Below are 20,668 nucleotides of genomic sequence, written 5' to 3'. Positions count from 1 at the left end.
CGCCCCGCCCTGTACTTCCTCCCTCAGCAGGGCTCTGGACTCTGGGAGGTCAGCTCAAGCTCCAGGAGCCACTGACCGCCTAGCAGCATCTGTGGAAAGCACAGCTCAGCCCCAAGCTGCCCAGCCCAGCCCCCACCCACACCACCTACCACGACCAGGCATGGGCCAAAGAGAAGATGTTCTGTGTGCCGCCTTGGGGATGGGGGCTCCAACCTCTCTCCCAGGTCACTGTCCTCCATCGCCTGGGTTCCCAAGCTGTGGCTCTGGCCCCATGGGGATAAGGGAAGAGAGTTGCTAAAGAAGTGGCTCAAAAAGAATAAAAAGCAGCAGCAGCAGCAGGTGCAGAAGGCTGGGGCCGCCTCCGGGTCTGTGACCACAGTGCACACAGGTCCTTGGCATCTCCTGAAAATCTGCTTCCCTCCTCAGAGCATCTTTTCCCTTCTCTCCTGGTACTTGCACTTCACGGGGGCATCAGAGGACAGAGCTCTTCAAATATATTTCCTCTAAAAGGGAGAACTTTTCCAACCACTTAAAGATAACACTTGACATGACAGATAATATGATCAAGACGAAAAGAGGTGAGAAGGAACCATATGAAAGCAAGACCATAAGCCTGGCTGGGAAGAGTCAGGGGCACCTTTCCTGGGTGTGCCCCCCTATAGCCAATGGCCAGGCTTGCCCTGCCCCCAATCCTGCCAAGTGGAGCCCAGAGGGATGGGAAGAGGTGGTCAGCAACTCTGTCCCTCCCTCCGAGGGCATCGTGTGGCAAGGGAAACGACACTTTGGAGTCAACTTCTTCCAGCCCCCTCCCCTTACCCCTCCACTAGGTCCTGACCCCATCCGATCTCCTGCTCGTGGCCTTGGGGACCTCCCAGAAGAGTCACTGCTTTAGGTGTGAGCACAGTCATGGCCAGAGAGCTCCAACAGAGAAGTCTCCTTGAGCTCATGTGGGGAAAGAGGGTTCTGCCCATCAACAGTGTGCTTGGGGGCCAGAGGCTGCAAAGGCTGAGAAACAGAGCAGGCTGTATGTGGCCTCGCACCGCAGGGGTCCGGGGTCTAAGCCTTCAGCAGCCCCCCGCCCCCCCAACACACACACGGCTCAGATCTCACCACTGGACCAGGGAGACTGTGTAACCCTATTGCTTAGTCAATCTTGGTGTGTCCTGAGCCGGGGCCCTGGGTGGGGGGGCAATGGGGGGCCCTGAGGTCTGGGGGCTGAGCACCCACTCTGAGGGGAAGATGCAGGGAAGGGAGGTGGTGGCTCCCTGACCTCGGGAGGGGACAGGTGGACTCCAACACACTCGTAGCTGAGCACAAATACCCATGAGGGAGAAAATGGTTCATGCAAGTCCACAAGGCAGGGCAGGAGGCCAGTCACCCTGAGGGGCATTCAAACCACCGGCTCCACTGGAATGAACGGCATTCACAAGAAGGCTACAGCCCAGTGACTTTGAATGTGCTTGCTCTTTAGACCAAATTCGCCCTCCACAAACCCCACACCCCGGGAGCCCCAGACCATGCGCTGGGGTGTCAGGGGCCACTCCCCGTGTGCTGGACACTCAGTACTTGTCCACCCTTGTCCTTTGCTCTCCTCCTTGAATGGCCTCAATGGTATGTGGGTTTCCTTCCCTGTCCCCCTCCTATTTACTTTTGTGTCCCCCACGGCACCTACCAGCACTTGGCACGTAGTCGCCCTTAACAAATATTTGTTCAACTGAAAGACAGCTGAGCTGTTTGTTAACACATGACAGGCACACGGAGGAATGTTCTCAACAGCGATGGTTGCCAGGCGAAGCTGCAAGACTCAATGTCACCTCGAGTCCACCACTATTTGTTGAGCATGTACTATATACCCCAGTGACCATGCTCCCTGCCCTTGGAGGGCGCTGGATGGGAGAGACCAGAGCTCCTAAGAAGCTTTGCCTCCTAGAATTGCCACCTTCTGTCTCAAAGCACTCCTCTGCCAGCAGGCAGACATTAAGGCCCAGGTTCAAAGCCATTTCACCTCCAGAGAGGGCTACTCACAGGCCACGGTCCCGTTGTCGATGTGGAACTGGTAGCTGTTTAGCACCGGCTGGCAGCCAAACTGCTTCAGCTGCTCATAGCAACAGTCGTGTGCCAGGCAGCATCTGGAGGCCAGAGCAGAGCAGGGTGAGGAGGGGGCTTCCCCGCGGCCCTGGGGAATCAGCGGGAAGACCATAGGTGGAAACCGGAAAGGACTCCCCTGCCTCCTCCCCTGCGTCAGAAGGCGGTGAAGGTAAGGGGTAAGTTCCTGAATGTATTAAAACTACAAAAATAACCACTAACATCTAGCGAGCTCTTTCTAGTACCTTCTGCTATCCCATTAGTTTCTCAGCGTAACCCTATGAAGGGAGATCATTGTCCCCATTTCATAGAGGAGGTGATAAGATTGCAAGAGGGGAATTCCCCAAAACGGTAAAGCTGGGAAATGATAGACACGGGACTCAAATCTAGGTCTGTGTGGCTCAGTCATTCACGTAGTGACTTTTACTGAGCACCTGCTATGTGCCAAGCGCCGTGACAGTCCCTGAGGAGACAGGTGTCAGCAAAAACACCCATAACTCTTTAGTCCTTGTTCTCATGGTGCTCTGAGTGGCCGGAGACAGGAAGGGAGAAGACCACGAAGAGAAAAGAGCTAGAATGCCTCAACCCACGCATGAGGGGCAGGAAAGCAGAGACCGGGGACTGAATTCTAAGACACAGAAGAGAAAATGCTCTGGGTCAGACGCTTGGGTCCTTCCTCTCGCCATCCTCACCTGCAAGGGGGCTTTGTGCTATTTGTCATCGTTGTCTAATGGTGTTAAAATTCAGCCTTTGGCCTTGGAAGGGGAAGCACAGAGCGTCAAAGAGCCGGGACGTTAAACCAGGCAAGCTCTTGTTCAAATCCTGACTTAGCCACTCAGGGGCTGGGGTGTCTTTGGGCTTTGCTATGTTGCTTTAGTGGGTCCTCACGGTTGCCATCTGTAAGATGGGGATGGTCACACCCTCTGGGTGCAAGTCTTAGGGTAGACCCTGGGCGCGAATCACCAATCCCCATGCTCAGCCACGACGGGCACTTCTTCAGTCAGTGCCCCCACCCCGCGGGGCTCTGGTCTCCTTCTGGCCGGACTATTCTATGCTCTCAGGAGCCCCACCCAGAAAACTTAAGCTCCAAGGGTGACATTTCAGGCCCCACTGCAGGGACACATGTACCCACGTGAGGTTGGAAGGGACAAGAAACACTTTGTTTCTAATTTCTTCAGGTAAATGGGGTGCCCACCATCCTGTTTCCTATCTCCCCGGACCCTCTCCAGGTGACGCCAACCCCCGCTTCTTCCCGGGGCTCGCACTCCCCACCCCCACGCTGAGGAGCGGGCCTGGCAGCCACGTTGGGCCATGTGGCCTCGCCCAGATGGACAACTTTTCCAAACTGGGCCACCGGGATTCTCTCTCCCGGAATGTGGAATTAGGCCCGGGAGACAGCAGGGCAGCCTTGCTGTGCTCTAAGCCTGAAAAACTGGGTTGCTGAGCGAAGACCACGCTTGCCCTGACGCTTGAGAACCGAAAACGTTTCTGGAGCTCTGGGCGGGACCAGCTAGATGATTTTCGAGGTCTGGTGCAAAACGGGAATTCAGGGCACATGTTCCCTCACGAGGATTTCAAGCCGGTGGCTAGAGGGCGGCCAGCCCACCCCCCTCTGCCTCCCTTCAGGCACCGATTTCGGCGCAAATCCAATGAGCACTTTGGACTCACCTGTCAGTGGCATCCACTGGGGTCCCTTTGCCCCCAAGGCCACAGTAGCAACCGTATCCGTAATATGAGAAGAAGGCGCTGCGGCCCGTGACGTGTTTGACCATCCTCCGAANGGGGGGGGGGGTGTGGGAATAAGAAAGAGGACTCGGTGCCGTGAGAACAACACTGGCCAGGCGACTGTACCTGGGGCGCTTGCATCCGGGCCATCAGGAGAACCCAAAACACGCTGCCGGGGTGGGGCTGGGATCAGCAGCCCCCTTCATGGGGAAGGGGATAGGATCGGAACACTGGGTCCTACGGCCAGTTTCTGGCGAGTCCAGGATGAGAACCCAGTTTCCATTATGTCCAGGACAATACTGTCAACGAGGTCTTCCCCCCCACCCCCACCCCGCGGTGTAAAACAAAACAAACAAACAAACAAAAAGCCACCATCCTAGGCAGAAACACCTTAGGTCTAATGCAACATTAACGGGAAAAGTTCAAAGCCAGAGATGCCAGTTCCTACAAATATCAGGAGGCATTTATAGTCTCGCAGGAGAAACAAAACACTTAAGCAGCAGAAAAGATGCCCTCGATCTATTTTTTTTTAATGGCAAATACACATGGACCTAGCAATTTTTTTTTTTTACTTCTCAAAATGTTTACGAAAGTGGGGAAAGAATATATATATTCTGGGGGATGTTTGCTGCAGCGCTTCCCTTGTGGCATCAAAAAAATTGAACACCACCTACATATCCACTGAAGGGGGAGATGCCTTGAAAACATCTACTTTTAATAGCAATATCTCTGGGCAGTGAGATTGAGGAAGTAGGTGGAGAAGAAGATAGGCACTGTTTATATACTTTTATGCAGTCTTTTTTTTTTTTTTTTTTTACAATGAGCATCTATTACTTTCCTATTAAAATGTTCAAAATGTGTGTGTGGAAACGCCTAGAAGGTTGTATATCAAACTCTTAAGAATGACTAGTTACATCTGGGTGTGGAAATGGAGTGGAGTCCAGGAGGAGATCTTGACCTGAGCCAAAGATGGGCACTTAACTAACTTGCCCCCCACCGCCCACCATGGTGTGAAAAACTACAAATTCCACCACTGACTGAGGGAAAATGGGAACTTCATTTTTTACTTTTTTTTGATGTAGGGACCTGAAAGCTACACCGTTAAAACAAAAAAATGGATTTGGTGACATCTCTACTAATGAAACTAATCAAAGCAGAGTCAAAGCGTTTTCTAACGAACCCAACACCGTTTCCTATGAAGCTCTTTTTCACGCTGCAGAGGTGTGTTATCTGATCTCCTGGTAGTGATGACCTATAATTACCAATTATTCCATAAGTCACCACAAGAGAGGCTTTCTGATGAATTAATTGTCCCTAAACGAGCGAGATATAGGTCTGCGTTTCTGTTTCGGAATCTACAAGACTTCAAATAAAGGCAACGGGCATCCAAAGGTAAATAAAAAAGGGTCCCGATGGGGGTGTGTGGTCAAACAGTAGTCAAAGGCCCTTTTTCTAGCCAATAGTTAGCAACCTTTGATTTTCTAGAAGTTTTGTGAGGTCCTAACGCCAGGCCATTCCCTTTTGTAGAAGAAACAGACGCAGAAGAACTTTGGGGGAAAACTGTTCCACTCCTGCTTCTCCTTTGAGTGACACCAGATTTCCCCTCACCCAATGCCACCTCAGGAAGTGCCCCCCACCCCGGGGCCACAGGCACCCAGACAGGAGGACAGCACCCAGGAGCCCTCCTATCTCCTTGCTACTTACGGCAGGAGGCAAAGACCAGGATAACCCCAATGGCCTTCATTCCCAAGGACACCTGGGGGTCACGGGCACCACGATCACTGAACCTTCCTCTGCTCGTGAGGAGTCTGAAGGATGAACTCCTGAAAGTGACCAAAAAGAGAGAAGGCCATGTAGGTGCGAAACCCCAATCACAGTGCAGGGCTCCAGATCAAAGAGATTTTTTTCAAACCTAATTATCTCTGAATATGATGCCTTTTCTGGTATTTAGACCAAAATATAAAGGCAAGAAAGGTCCAGTTGTTTGAAAAGTGCAAGGTTGTTTGTTTGTTTCTCTTTTTGGCACCATCATCTCTCTCTCTCTCTCTCTCTCTCTCTCTTTGATTTTGAAAAGTCAGCATTTCCTCTGTTCCCAAGTTTAAAGTCATATATAGGGTCCATGATGGAAATTCAGTGCCAGAAAGTCTAAGCCCACTTACACAGTGCTCCCCACCCTTCTCTTCCTTCCTTGAGACTCAGGGATCTTATTCATGAACTTAGCCCCTGTGAATCTCGGCTGCCCCTCCTACAAAGTGAGCATCAGGTCCTATCAGTAATCTGAAACATTTATTAAGAAGTTACTAAATGCCAGCTGCTGTTTTCTTTACAGTCTTCCTGGTATTTCATTATTTGATCCCCACAACTTGAGAGGCTCTGTGATTGTTGTAGAGACGGAGAAGGAGAAACAGAGTCAGAACAGCTTCCTGGAGCCCAGACAGCCCCCAGGGTCACAGACTTGCCGCCTACACACACAATGCAGATAAAGCTGCTTAGTAGGATCAAATGACAGCGAGACACACCCCCTCATTACTATGCGCAACAGAGGGGGTACCTATCTGTGGCCTGCTTCCCACAGGACGACAGAGGAAAACGTGGGCTTAGGGTCCCCCCCACCCCTGTCCCGTGGAGCCCTCACGGCTCAGGTGACAGCTCTCTTTAAATACAAGTGGTCTTGCTCATTAGAAATCAGGCTAAATCAGATACTTAGAGGATGAACAATAGCTCTGTTGAGCCCAGAGAATTTGGCAGGTACAGAGCTCTGGCTAGATTTCCTCTTTGTGACAAAGTTTCCCAGGAAAACTTCAAAATGAGCATCCTCCTGCGGAGCCTTGGTGGAGGAGGGGTCATCGGGTGCCTTTGCTACTTTTGACCCTCTTTGGCACGATTCTGGTGGACGCCTTAAGGCCCAGCCCTGACCAGGCCTAGCCCCAGCCAGCCTCTGTTTCAAGTGCTGCGCGGATGTTTTTAAATTAGGTTCCATCTCTACAGGCTGGCTCCCTTTCCTCTTCTGAATCTGCAAAAATAACCGTGCGAGGGTTTAGTCTGTGAAGAAGGCACACAGCTTTTACACGAGCAGGTGATAATGCTTCAGAGAGACAAAGAAAGGGACCTGGATGCATTACCGACAAGGAAATCAGTGTCTATGTGCCAGCTTCTCCCGTGGGTCCGCTTCTCCTTCTGTGTCAGCTTCTCCCTCTGTATGTCTGCTTCTCCCGTGTGTCAGCTTCTCCCTCTCTCCAATCTTACCCTGTCTCTCTGGTGAGCCTCCTGGGAATGCACTTCTCTGTCACAGAGTCTGTGTCCAGGGAGGCCAATCTAAGCCCAAGTAGAGTGAGAAACGGTGAATCCACCTCCAAAAGGAGGGGCTTGAGGGGGCCTTGAACTACCTTGAATTTGTATTCTGCTCCTATCTGCTTCTCATACAACCCTACCGGGGAGAGCCCCTCACTTTCTCATCGGCAGCTGTGGAAAGCAAGCGCTCAAAGAGAAGTGACACATAGCGACCAAGTAGCACAACCAGGACTTAACCGCTGGTCCCAACCTCCAAATCCAGTGCTCTTTCCACCTCGCCAGGCTGCCTAGAACTCTGGCCCGTGTGGCATTTTGAGGGTTACAGAGCATTTTCACAGTCACCTGCCTTCACGGCTGTGACTTAGGCAAGACGGACGTGGTTCTCTCCTTTGGACTGATTGTTTGCAGGTGCTTTGGATTGTGCTGAACTAAAACCAAGAGCACAGAGCTGGCGGCCCAGGGGCTTGACGAAGGTGAAAGCATGGGAGGGAGCACGTCATGGACTCCAGTGCCAGCCTCTCGGGCAGCAGCCAGCAAGCGGGTAGGTCTCTGTGAGCTACGCTCTCAGACCCATCAATTCGTCTTACGTAGACAACGATGAAACATGGCTTGGCTCCCCCTCCCCCGCTGTGGGGACATTAAGGAAGAAGGAATCTGCACGTTCCATAAGTCAAAGATCATTCTATTTTGCTCACCCTCTTATCCCTGGTGCCCAACTGGCCCACACAGGGCCCAGCGCACACTAGTACTGACGGTGAGGATGTGTAACATTTGTGTCACACTTATTCTCCACCCCACGCGGCTTCTGAGCACTTCACATGTATTTACTCACTAAGTCCTCATGTCCCCCAGCTGGAGAAGCATTGCCATGACCCTCCTCGTGCGGATAAGGAAACCAGGCACAGAGAGATGGGAAGTAAATCAATATTTAAGGGTCGAAAGAATGAATGGTCAGAGTCTGATCATGCTTCCAGCTACAGAAACAGACACAAAGCTACAACCTACAGAGGGCCAGCATGGGGCTAAAGCATGGGTTGTGGATGATCTCCTTAAATCCTCTTAGATGAGGCTTAGAAGACCAACACCAGTTTATCAATGAGGGAGTCGAGTCTGGCAGAGGCTAGGTATCTGGCCCTGCAAATTGACAGAGTCATGACCCATCCCAGGCGTGTCCACTGCAAAGGCAGCATCCCTAACCCTTAGCTGTTCTCATGCTTCCCCATGGGTCCCTGAGCTAAGCGCTGTACCTACCCAAAACACAGCCGGGAAAACAAAACCAAAACGACCCGAGCATCCAAGCAGCCACCACAAACACTCTTATTTTAGACACAATTCCAGCAAGGTGTCAGCTTCTTTTTTCTTAGACCCAGCAGTTGAACAAGAAGGGAGTTACAGTGGCGGCCATTAGCGGGAAGGCAAGGGAGAGAAAGGAATGATCAAAACGATAACTGACCAGGCCTACGAACCTGGAGCCATTGAGTGTAGGGACAGACGGTTCTAGCCACATCAACACTAGTGAACCTAGAGCAGTTACTGACTTCTGGTCATCAAGAAAAGGCTGCACCGTGTTAGAGACCATTAAGGGGCAGAGCAAATAACTCCGGATTCTAGGTCGGAGAAGGGGGTCAGAGTGAGGCCCCACCACCTCCTAGCAGAGCCCTTCAAGCTCCTGGAACTTTAGCTTCATCATCTGTGAGGTGTAAACAATGACCTTGGCCCCCCACGGATTGCCAGCAAGCTTCAACAAGCTCCTGAAGTTGAAAGCACTTGGTCAACAGTAGCCAAGGTGAGTTGCCGTGTTTGATACGTCTGCTTAAGAAGACCGGGAAGTAGGCGCATTTATGGACGTTTTCCAATAATATGGGGGAAATAATAAAAGCCCGCAGCACTTCAAGAGGCAAATTTCATTACCTGGAAATTTCCCTCTTGCAGGGCCCCCTAGGAAACTGTGCATCAGGAGGCCTGAGTGACCGTGCCAGCCTCTCGGCCTCTCTGCCAGAGCACGTACTCAGTCCTCCTTCTGCTTGAAGATTATCCATAGTCTCAATCAACACATCTAATGAGATTGAGGGCAGAATAGGACACTGGGTATAGACTCCAGAATCTAGAAGTTGCTAGTTCAAAAAGAGGCCAAATGCTCTTTGGGGACAAGCTGCTGAGAAACTGAAGCTCCTGCATTTAGCCCAGCCCCTGGGGGAGATCATTTAGGCTTCACACCGGATATCCCTGGGGGATACCGAAGGGCAGCTAGCTGGGTCTCTAGGTGGAAAAGCCACTGTGGAATCGGCATTGCCTCTTCATTAATTTTATTCTCGTTCGCTGAGTGCCTACCATGAAGCAGGCACTGTGTGGCAAAGCAGGGGACTCAGACACAGGCAAGTTCCTGCCCTCAAGGAGCTTATAACCTACGGAAGGAGAGGCACCCTGCAGGATGAAACCAACACGATAATGAGCATTAACTCTCACCAAGCACTCACAACGTGCCCAGCACTGTGCTAAGACCTTTACATGTATTATCTGATTTCACCCCCACCGCAATCCCATTCCTACACCCTACATCCTACAGAGGTGGAAACCGAGGTCCAGAGAAGTGTAATAAGCTACCCAAGTGGTGGAGCAGGGGTTCAAACTCAAGCCTTGACTCCAGGGGCCGTGCCTGCAACCTCACGACCAGCACAATAGGTGGGTACAGGTAAAGGTACCATGCGGGAATGCTAGGGTGGGGGTGGGTCCAGGGTGGGCTTTGGAATCGGCCTGTTTGGGGTTCAGAAAGTGCTCTGCCGCTCCTTAACTCGAAGTTATCCTGAGGGTCGGTTTTCTAGAAATAGGAGGCCAATGATGCCTTTCTGGAGGGGAGTACTAAAAGAGGAGCTTATCCGGTGAGGGTGCATGGTGCCATCTTGGGCATGTTCCACTGGACCAGGAGGAATCAGCAAAGGCCCATGAGGTTTGGGGGTGGGGAGGGGGTCGTCAGGAAAGGCCTTCATGGAAGAGGTGACTGTTAATATTGAAGGATCGATACATTTGGATTCACTTCAAGGCAGGAAGCTGGATGGGGCAGGCATGAGCAAAGACCCTGGCGAGGAAAAGGCTGAAGGCCCATTTGGGGACGGAGCCGAGGAGAAAGGAAACCGTGGCTGGGAAGGGGGATGAGTCCACATTTAATTTGGCAGGGCAGAAACCTCCGGCCATGTTTAATGAGAACCCATTTGGGTGCCAGAGACCAGGCGGTTTAGGGTTTGTCCTTTGAAGACATGCTGTTTAAAGAAAGAGAGGACTCAACAGCAGCAAAGCCAGCTCTCTCTTTAAAGAGCAGGAAGTCACAGCAATTGGCAGGTTGGCTGCCTTTCTGTCCCTCCAGCCTCTCCCCGGCACTGTGCATTACAGGGCTGCAAGGAGCACAGGGTGCATACTGCTGAATATTAAACATTCCCTAGGCAGAAGCAACATTCTACTGGATACCCAGGGGACACACACACACACACACACACACACACACACACACACGGGGGGGAGGGGTGAGAAGCCAATCTGACTTTCCAAAAGATTGCATAATTCTTAGGTGATATTAAAATAGCTGATGAAGAATCTACTTTAATCTTTTTTGGGTGGGCGTCGAAGGCCTGAAGAGCATTGCTTAGATATTTCTGACAGAATCACTTACAAGAACGAAGCCACCAGCACGGAGCTGCAAAGCCAACAGCTCCGAAAACCACCACCTCCTGCACCTTCTTGGGGCCTCAGATGATGCCCGTCGGTGGAGGGCAGTGAGAGGGGGCCCTAGCAGGAGGCCTGCCCACCGGCAGCAGCCACAGATCAGGTGCTGCTCTTCTGAGACGGGAAGAGACATCGCCGCTGAAACGATCTCCCCCTCCCAGACGGTCCCCCACCCTCTGCTCCCAGGCCTGAAGGACTTCCCATCAGCGACAATCACTTGGCACATAATCACGTCCAGCGTGTACCCACTCTTCCATTCTAGGCTCAAACTGTATTGAAAATAATCTGATTTGTAACTCTTTGTGGGTGTGTGACACGTCTCCCCCCACACACCAAATTGTGAATATCTTGTAGGAAAGTCAGAGTTGTGCCCTATTGCAATCCTGTGTCCATGTTTCTGGGATGGACAAGATAGTACATCTTTGGCCACAATGCCACGTAATAAATCCTAATTCTTTCCTCCAATCATCTGGTTCTTGGATATCAACTAACATTATCTTCCAATAATAGAGTCACTAAGTTATTCATTTGTATGTTCCAAGAGTCTAGAGCTGTGCCTGGCAGACAGACAACAGTCCAGTAAGGGCCCTTTCTGAAGCTCTCTTAATTCCACTTTGGAAGAAAGCCTTCATCCAACAAGTTAGGGCCTGAAGGGTAAGTGGGCATTAGGGAAAGGAAGGGAGGAGGCGACGTTTGGGGAAAGTAGGGAAGAATCTTCCAGACCCAGAGGACAGCAGGAGCAAAGGCCTGGAGTATGGGGAGGGGGTGTGTGTGCACGTGGCCCTGTGGCAGGGAATGGCTTCAGGGTAGTCTGCAAGAGCTGGAGGTCTTGGACAGAGTCAGAGACGGGTCCCTCCCACTGGAGAAGGAGGGAGGAAAGCAGGCAAGTGTGTAGTCTGCTGTCAGAACAGCAAGAAGGCTTCCTTCCATAGGATGGCTTCTACTTTGTCTCTGAGGAGAGAAGGAAGGAATCTTCTGAGTGGGGGGGTGGGGGGAGTGGTTTCAGGGGAGAGGACAAGGTTTGAAATAACCAGGGAGGACAAAGGAGACACAACTGAACTGGGGGAAGCTGGAAGTGGGGGCTGAGGGTCCGGTTGAGGTTGGAGACCACACGTTTCCATTAGGGCAATGTCTGTGGCAGATCAAGGTTTCCTCAGCCCCCTGGTGGAGGTAGATTGATGGAGTTTCAGCAGGTGGGAGGGATGAAGAGGCCAGTGGGGCAAGGAGAGGGGGGTAATGGCCCAGGTAAAGGACCGTGGATGGGCTGGACACCGTAGGGAAGTAGCAGTCTGGTCTGCAGGGTGAAAGCACAGAGGGCTGGTGTTTCCAGACAACGTGGTACACTAGACTGGAGTTGCTGGAGGTACGGGGCCGGGGCGGGGGAGGGGGGCGATGTGTCATCATAGCAGGGGCAGATGTGGTTATAATAAGGGTCCAGAGGCGGCAGGGAGTGAGGGGGCTGATGTGGAATGGGGGTCAGGGAACTGGTGTTGAAGGGTCTGCACTGAGGACAGACACGGCAGACAAGTGCCCCAACTCAACAGGTGCTTTAAAAGCAGCCATGGGGGTTCTAGGGTTCCCAGGACTCAGTGCAGCAATTTCTCCCCATCCAGGGTCACGGAGAGGGTCAGGTCCTGCCCCGAAGTCACCCGGCAGAAATGCTCCCCAGCCCGGCCCCCACAGGCCCAGGCTCCCCTCCCCCCAGGAGAGGAGCCAGGAAGCCCCCCAACCGCGAGACCCAGCCGCCCGCACCGGAAGCACGTGGCCCCCTAGGCGCGGTTGCCAGGGAGACACCGGCTGTTTACCAGCGGGACTCGGCCAGGGCGACCTCGGCGGCGGCGGCGGATGGAGCAGCTGCGAGGTGAGCGCCCCCGAAGGCCCGCCCCGACCCAGACCCAGCGGCGCCCTCAGGGGAACAGGACGGGCCCCCAGGGAGAAGCGGCCACTCCCGGGGCAAAGCCAGCCCCCGGCCCAGCTCACCGTTGCTGGAATGGGACAACTCCCGGGAAACCGCGGGCCATGCCCTCCTGGCTGGACAGTACGTACGGACAGGGGACACAGACCCACAGGGACACACGGAGAGACCGGAACCAGATCGGAGCCCCCCCCCAGATCCCTGCTCTTTCACCCAAGGCACCGCTCACTTTCTAGACGTTCTTTCTTCCTTGCCCCTCCCCCAAAAGTCTGCTTCTGCTCTTCTTGTTTCCTTCTAGAGCTGCCAGTACTTGGAAATAATTGAGCTCTCCTCCTCCCCCCTCCCCCCACTGCTGTTGCAACCTTCCCGGTGGCCTTTTCCAAACCTTTGATCACTTGGTGGCTTGTGGTCCAATCTCTCCACTCCCCCTTTTAAACATGCCACTGTGCGTGGGACAGTGCATTGTAATCATTTCGTCGGGGGTAGAACTGGAAATAGTACCAGAGTTTTGCCCTGCTCAGGCCAACCGCCATCTCCGGTTGGTTCTTCTGAGCGTTTTCATCCTGAAAGCCTTGCCAGGAGGCCTGGGGATTGGCAGGAGGCACTATTAACTGATAAACATTTTTAAAAGGCCAATTCAAATGTATGCATCCTTGGTGGATATCAGCAGATGGTATGTGGGTGGTTATATTTTATTGCACTTACTGTGGGTTTCGATCTAGGTTGTGAGTGAAATGGGGTGGTCCGACCCTGTGATGAGAGGTGGGCTCCTTTGGAAAGCAGGACTATGGCCTCAGCCTTTCCCATCCAACGTGCTTTGTGTCCCGTTGATTTGGCAACGAATCTTAAGCAATGGGCACCGGCCCCTTTGACAATTCCCTGGAAATAGTTCCCAGTGTTTGTTTCCTGACTCCTAGCTGGCCTCGGGGGGGGTGCAGCTATTCTGTTTAAGTAAACAGGCCACTTGCCCGTTCAGCGGGCAGCTTGACGGATGCCTACGCCTCCATCTTGTCAAATCACTTTGTGGTTGAGAGTCTGCCAGGACCAGAGGTGGGCAAAGGAGCTGAGCAGGGATAACGACGGGGGCTGTGCCAACCTTCCTGGACGGAGGGGGGTGGGCGGAGCCCCGGACTGTGGTGCAAAGTGTGGGAACAAAGGCAAGGCTGGACCAGCTCCCCAAACACCTGTTTCCCCCACTTTCCCTCTCCACGGGAGAGCTGCTGGGGAGAGCTGGTGTTCCCTCCGTGTAACAGATGGTCTCTGCGCTCGGGAGGAGGCAGTGGGTTATGAAAGCAGGTTTGAGGGAACGGTTTTACCTGAAGGAGGTGTTAGTCTCTAAATAACCATGAGTGGGCTTATAGGAATTAGTCATAATTGAGGTTTTTTTTCCTCTGAGATAGCTTGCAGTCATGTTATCTTATGACCAGTGTGTCTTGAATATGACGCCCCCCCCCAAACACAGATAATTATATAGTTACCAAAAGGTATAGAAAGTACGTGCACATACTCAAGTTTTACTGTTAAAAATAATCCAGCAAGGAGCCTGGGAGAACACATGACTTCTCCTCATCAAAGTTGTTAAGGAAGAGGTTTCTAAGTTACCAAACTTACTGACAGTTAAACCTTCCTGAGCCATGTGTGGGAGTGAGAAGCCAAGTCTGTGATAATTCTGCAGAAGCTGTGGCAAATTAATAGCCATTCCTTGAGGGGAGAGGGGGGGCTGAGTGGGGGAGTCGGTTTCCCGATAGAGCTTATCTTAGGCAGAACAGTTGGACAGTTACGACCCTCTCTGTCATCCTGAGTTCAAGTGCAGAGCTGCTTAATTACCAGTGAAAGACTTCAGAACCAAGCGAACAAGGGAGAGAAAACGCACACACTTTGCAGTTGATCAGAAAATAGATTATATTAACAAGGAGATGGGCAGGCTTCTTTTTTTTTTTTTTTTTTTTTGGTGTTGGGGAGAAGGTTCCTGAACTCCCGGCAGCCAGATTGGGTGTGAAAACCGAGTGTGAAGTGTGGACAGACCCAGTCTGTGGATAGAGTGGAGCAAACGCAGAGGCCTTTAAATTAAGAGAGAAAGGGCAGATTTTGAACTGAGCAGGAATATATAGGAAGACTGTGTTTTGGCTGGTTTTGGTTTTCCCGGAGAGGAAGAGGATACTTTCTAAAACGCGGCAATATCGGTAATATGCACAGGATGGTGATGTTAGAATGGAAAACTATGGGGACGGGAATTGCATTGTCTGGGATCGTGTGACGAAGGTAGCTCAGAGTTTGAGCTAAGGATGCAATTAAAGTGTGGAATTAGAAGGCATGTATTAGAAAAGCATTATTTTGTGTTTCTGAGCCAAGTTCGTAGGCAGCAGTTCACAGAAATCAACATTCCAGCGTTTCTGGGCAGTGGACAGGGCAGGTGTGAGTCTCATGATCTGCCCAGCGGGTTAGAGGTGATTAGGAGTGGAACCACCAAGGGCCCCCTGGGGAAAAAGCTCTGAAGCAACAGGTATGAGGCATCTGGACCTAAAATAAGAGAAAGCACTAAACAAACAGAAAACCAAAAACAAAAGCAAAACCTTACCACTCCTTAAGCCTTTACTGTACATACACCAAGTCTGGTGCCTACAGCTGTAATTAAATCGTTTCATATTACTGTCTTCCTATTGTAGACAAAGGGACTGATGTTAGAGGTGTTTATATAATGTCTTCAAGCTCATATGGCAAATTCTATAGATGAGGGAAGAGATGTATCGAAAAGGTAGAATGTCCGTCCCATGGCTACGTGGCTAAGTCTCTGCAGAGCCTGAAATAGAACCCGGGTCTTACCCCACCAGGTTCTGTGGCCTTTACATCCAAACATGTTGCTTCTAGGAGACCGTGAGGCACTGGGAAGTTACCAGACGGTCTTTAGACGGTGGAGAGAGACCCGGTCAGCCTGTGGGCACAGGGCAGCAGTGTGGTGGTGGTCAGGATTCTCGGGGAGGAGGGGGCCCCAGACACCCGAGTGTCCTGGGAAGGACATAACCAGGTGGTAGTTACTGTGTTAATGAAGGGGCCCCCAAGATGGCGAGGAAGGGGAACACCTGACCTGGCAGTTCGGGCCTGCACGCAGAAATGTCCATGCTTCCTAAGAACCCAGCTTCTGTGTGATTTTGCTGGGCAGTCGCGAGCCCCCCTAGCAGGAAACCCAGATACGGCGGCCCGCAAAGTGTTGACAAGGTAGCCAGGAAGACAGAAGGCGAAGCCCGAGTCCTCCAGAACAGGACCAGGTGTCACAAGACCTGGGTTCTAGTTCAGGGTCTGCTTTGTGCCCCTGGGGCAATTGCTCTGCCTCTCTGGCTCAGGCCTCTGTAGAGCTAGCCCGTGCCCAGAGCCCCCTGTGGCGCTGGTCTAGGACAGGGCTTGGAAAATGAGGGCCCGCGGGCCACATCTGGCCCGCCGCCTGTTTTTATGTGGCGCGTGAGCCCAGAATAGGTTTTATACTTCTAAGAGATTGAAAAAACTCAACAGAGAAGAATATTCGGTGTCCCATGAAAATTATATGAAATTCTAATTTCAGGGTCCATAAATGAGGTTTTACTGGAACACAGCCCCACCCATTCATTTACATACTCCCTGCGGGGCGGCTGTCACACTCCAAGGGCAGAGTTGCATAGTTGTGACAGACCCTCTGGTGGGCAGAACTGACAATACTGGCTATCTGGCCATTTACAGAAAAGGTTTGCTGACCCCTGGTCTAGAGCCCGCGTCCCTCCCTGTGAGTTCTGGCCAGTGGCTGGATCCGTAAAGTGGGGAGGCAGGGAGAGGTGGGGAGGGTGTTCCTCCCTTTCCCTCCCCTCTTCCTCCCCTCCTGGTAACAAAGTGAGGGCAGTGGACTGATTTTTTTTTTTTTTTTTACATGAAGTGATTTGTGCAGAGCCACCCGGCAAGGTCAGATGAAAAGACAAGAGGAAAAAGAACGAAATAAGGTCTCACTGAGGGTAGAAGGGGAAAAAGTCAGGACTGAGGGAGCAAGGGGTAACGGGTCAGTGGCCAACATGGCAGGGTTGGGTCGCTGGAACACAGACCACGTGGTTCCCAAAGCTGAAAACATTTCTGGAACAAGGTAGCCAGCCCCTGCTCTAGATCGTGATGTGCTGCCTGCTTCTCATCACTCTGGTCTCTCCGCTTAAGGTCCTCCCCACCCCTGACCCGTAAGAATACGACTTTGTCTCCCACCTTAGTTACCATCTGGTGTGTACTCTGTTTATTTTCCTCATGGCAACCATTACTCATTGAAAATATCTATTTACTTGTGGGCTTAACACCTGTCTTCCCTCACTCTTGGTTCACTGATAGTTTTTTTCCCAAGTGATTGAAATGAATGAATGAATGAGTGAGTGAGTGAATTGCAGCCAGTGCCCCTCTTCCTGTGCCAGAAATCCAGAGGGAAGCCCAAACTCCCAGCCAGTTGGCGCTAATTCTGGAAGGGGGGAGGCGGGTGTGAATGGCTTGGATCGGGGAGTCCCAGGGAGTTTAATCCACGGCTTCTCTCCTTTCCTGCTTCCTTAGGGGTCTTGAGAAGCGATGGCCACAGAAGCCCCGGTGAACATAGCCCCCCCTGAGCGCAACACTGTTGGCCGCACAGCAGCCGACAGCTTCATCTGGCAGCCAGACTCTGTAAACATGCACCTCACAAGGCCTAAATCCGCCAAGGGACGAACGCGGCCGAGTCCTCACAAACCGCAGAACGTGGCCCACCACGCGCCCGCTTCTCTGCCACCAGCCATTCCCTGCGAGTCGCCGAGCAGCCAGAAGCCAGGAGCCTGTACCCCCAAATCTCCAAATCTGGGAGCTCCCGAGGAGATCCCTGAGCTGCTGCAACAGGTGCCCCTGGGGGCTTCCTCTTCCCTCAATAAATACCCAGTCCTTCCTTCCATCAACAGGAAGACCTTGGAGGAGGGCGCCGTGGAAACGGTGGCTCAAAAGGCCAGCTCCCTGCAGCTGAGCCACAGCCAGGCTCCTTACCGAGAGGAGACGGGCACTACGACGACAAGCGAAGAAGATCCCAGGGCCCGAGCTTGTTCCCCGGAGAGGAAAGCCATCGGCCGACCCAGGAGACAGGCCCCCTCCAGGGCTGGGGACCTGGAGGAGCCACCAGAGGGAGAGCCGAGGCTGCTGCTGGCGGTCAGGTCGCCGTCGGGCCGAAGGTTCGTTCGCCACTTCCGGCCAACCGATGACTTACAAACCGTTGTGGCCGTGGCTGAACTCAAGAACCGGGCCACCTACCACCACTGCAGCATCGAAACGATGGATGTGCCCAGGAGACGGTTCTCTGACCTCACCAAGTCTCTGCAGGAGTGCAGAATCCCCCACAAGTCGGTGCTGGGCATCTGGCAGGAAGAGGGGGAGGCGTGGCCCTGAGCCCACAGCCACCCAGCGGGGGTCCTGGGTCTCTGAGTAGTGGGCATGCGTGGCTGCTGTGGCCTCCCAGGCAGCTCGGTTCCAAGTGCCATGGGAACCTGGTGCAGCTGTGACCCTTCGGCTGCCTCTCCACGGCACCTCCTTTTGATGCAGCGAAATCCGTAGATGCGCCCAGGGCGCTGAGAAGCTTCTCCTCCAGATGTTCAATTCTTTCCACCCCTGGAGTGACCTGGCAGGTTACCAGGGCTGTTCCCGAAACTGCTGTGACCAGGCCTCCTCCTCCCCAGAGCCCTGGGTCCTTTGAGGAGCACCTGCCTGTCTTTACAACGAACTCTCACTCTCTTGAAGCCAATGGTTTGCCTTTCTGTATTTGATGCAGGATTAAACACTTCCCAGAGAGGCTTCTCATCTGGTAAATAACCAGGGCTCAGGAAATGTCGAACTGGCATTTGTATTTCTTGCAAACATCTTTAAGAAACTGGCAGTCGATGCTATCTTAGAAGCAGCTCCTTTGCTGGGCTCAGGTGGCCAGAGTTTCTTGGGGGGTTACCGTGTGTGTGACGTGGCTTCCGAGGAAAGATTTGCTAATACAAATCCCCCAAGACATCAGCATTTCTGAGATAGTCTCGGAGCTAGAAAGTCAATTGCCTCCACAACCATGAATTAGCCAAGCAGCTACTTGTAAATAGAGACTAAGTAGGTTTGCAAATATTGGTGACTACTCTGTGGATGCAAAACTCTTTCCAAACAGAAAGACCAGTGTCATATGATGGCCTTTTCCTTTGTCACCTGTGGAATCCTTTGTTTTGTAAGTCATATAAGCCCACGAGTCCATGCATGTTTCCACTGACGGCTCCCTTGGCTTATCTGGGTGTGGATACATATTTTTATCTCCCGTTTCAGTGTCTTATGCACTTCAAACACAGAGACTCCCTAGAGCGAGGACAGTGGCGACCCTGTTCTGTGATTTAGGAACATCCAGAGGAGAAGGGTGCCTCGGTCAGGTGTCACTTTATTGCACCTGTCCTGAGAGACCACGTGCCCCAGGTCTGACCGGTTGGCATGAAGTGCATCTGAGCGTGAGAGCCTATAGCTGTGTTGTAGAGCATAGGGTGTTGGTTTCCTAACTCTGAGGTGGTGACGTGGACAATTTGCCAAAGTTCTCTCATATTGAGCGTTCCGCAAGACTGCCACCTCTCGTCTGGATCCTCTTTACGGCCAAATCACCCTTCAGAGCAGGGAAACGTGTCCCTCGAGAGCTCGGCCATCACGAAGCCCCGAGTACTGATGTGCTCCCCCTGCTCCCGGGTTCGCAGAGAAGCCAGGAGTTCTAGAAGCATATCAGTGTTTCGGCCTCAGCAACAAGTGCATCTTGTGCCTAGATAAGGAACGTGGCTGGATTCAGTTACTTCCAGCAGATCGATACGCAGCTGTGGAGATTAACACCAACATCATTTCCTCTCAAGAAGGCTCACCTTTTCCTAACTGTATCCCGCACCACCCAGATCACTGGAGAGTGGGTTGTTTCTGAACACGGGGTAGAATTTCCCAACCCCATCTCGGCTGCAAAGGTCAGCTGGGGCTTGCCAGGCCTTGGGCAGGCCCACGCAACTGGCCACCTCTCCCGATCGCCAACCGTGGCAGGAGGGACCGGTGGCCCAAGGCTGGTACTCACAGTACAGGAAAGGACGGGACTTTCACCTCCCACCCAGGACTCAGGTACATATCTGCCTCTGATCTAGGAGGCTGGGGGAAGAGCCTCCCACAAAATCACACCTACTCTATGTGTAAGAATAAAATCCCACCCACCTGGGACTCGGTAATTTCTCCAAGCAGGAAATCTTTGGAAGACTTCAGTGAAAGGGAGCATGCTCGAGGGAGTTAGAATCTTCTGTACTTAGGGGTATGCTACTGCTATTTAGCTTAGAATTTGGGGGTGGCGAAAATAAAGTGGAAGGCATGAAACAAATATTTTAGGGTATTTTAGGACATGTGAATAAAGCTAGATTTGAGACACCTGAATCAACTTTTTTTTTTTTGGACCAAAGGATGATACAATAAAAATCGATTTCTGTGAAAACGAGTCAGCGTAACTTCTATTTTAGCGCAGGACTTTGGCTACCGTGCTCTAGCAGACAGAAGGGATCGTTAACCTGAGCCTCTTGGGAAGCATTGGGTTCTGCTGTTAAATCCAAGTCCTCGCCCCCAGGTACCCCAGGTGCCCACCCTTCCTGTAACCCTTCCTTTCAGTTTATAAGATAGCATTAAGCTTACTCCCTGTGGCATTGACCTTGTGGTCATAGACCTCACTCATTGGTTTAACAAGCGGTCACCGAGGACCTGCCCTGTGCCAACACATGGGCGGCAGGCATCGGTGCCCTACCTAGAGAGCATTGGCAAGGCAATAGGGAACCACCTCTGACTCTTAACTCCAGCCCAACCTGGCTGAAGTTGCCGGCTATTAGCTTTGCCCGTGAAGGACCCTGGAGTAAGGATCAGACAGGTTGTTGCTGTCTCCTCGCCACCTCGTGGAAG

The 20,668-nt window shown here is 52.3% G+C and overlaps 2 protein-coding genes across 5 annotated transcripts in view; one reads left to right on the top strand and one right to left on the bottom strand.

Moving 5' to 3' along the window:
• The window catches only part of PLA2G2C (phospholipase A2 group IIC), an 11,418-nt gene extending 7,559 nt beyond the window's left edge, over positions 1-3,859 (bottom strand). For both annotated transcript variants that reach the window (XM_077775825.1, XM_077775824.1), the window contains exons 1-2: positions 3,754-3,859; positions 2,026-2,129 (exon numbers count right to left, since the gene is read on the bottom strand). In XM_077775825.1, the coding sequence (XP_077631951.1) occupies positions 2,026-2,129; positions 3,754-3,857 (208 nt within the window). In that variant the 5' untranslated portion in view covers positions 3,858-3,859. The remainder of the gene's footprint in view (positions 1-2,025; positions 2,130-3,753) is intronic.
• Positions 3,860-12,620: 8,761 nt separating this feature from the next.
• On the top strand, positions 12,621-20,216 carry UBXN10 (UBX domain protein 10). Of its 3 annotated transcripts, none has more exons than XM_077775821.1 (2): positions 12,621-12,679; positions 17,282-20,216. In XM_077775821.1, the coding sequence occupies exon 2, from the start codon at positions 17,297-17,299 to the stop codon at positions 18,131-18,133; it is 837 nt and encodes a 278-aa protein (XP_077631947.1). In that variant the 5' UTR covers positions 12,621-12,679; positions 17,282-17,296; the 3' UTR covers positions 18,134-20,216. The 3 variants fall into 3 exon arrangements, with proteins under 3 accessions (XP_077631947.1, XP_077631948.1, XP_077631949.1); XM_077775822.1 differs by lacking the exon at positions 12,621-12,679 and adding an exon at positions 12,686-12,856; XM_077775823.1 differs by lacking the exon at positions 12,621-12,679 and adding an exon at positions 16,677-16,698.
• The last annotated feature ends 452 nt before the right edge of the window (positions 20,217-20,668 follow it).

This window comes from Crocuta crocuta, unplaced genomic scaffold, assembly GCF_008692635.1.
Source record: "Crocuta crocuta isolate KB4526 unplaced genomic scaffold, BGI_CrCroc_1.0 scaffold127, whole genome shotgun sequence".
Taxonomy (NCBI): domain Eukaryota; kingdom Metazoa; phylum Chordata; class Mammalia; order Carnivora; family Hyaenidae; genus Crocuta; species Crocuta crocuta.
Note: the sequence above shows the minus strand (reverse complement) of the source record. Positions and strands in the feature narration are given on the sequence as shown.

Bases quoted from the DNA above. Each gene is read 5' to 3' on its own strand.
- UBXN10 (XM_077775821.1), top strand. From the start codon at position 17,297: ATGGCCACAGAAGCCCCGGTGAACATAGCCCCCCCTGAGCGCAACACT.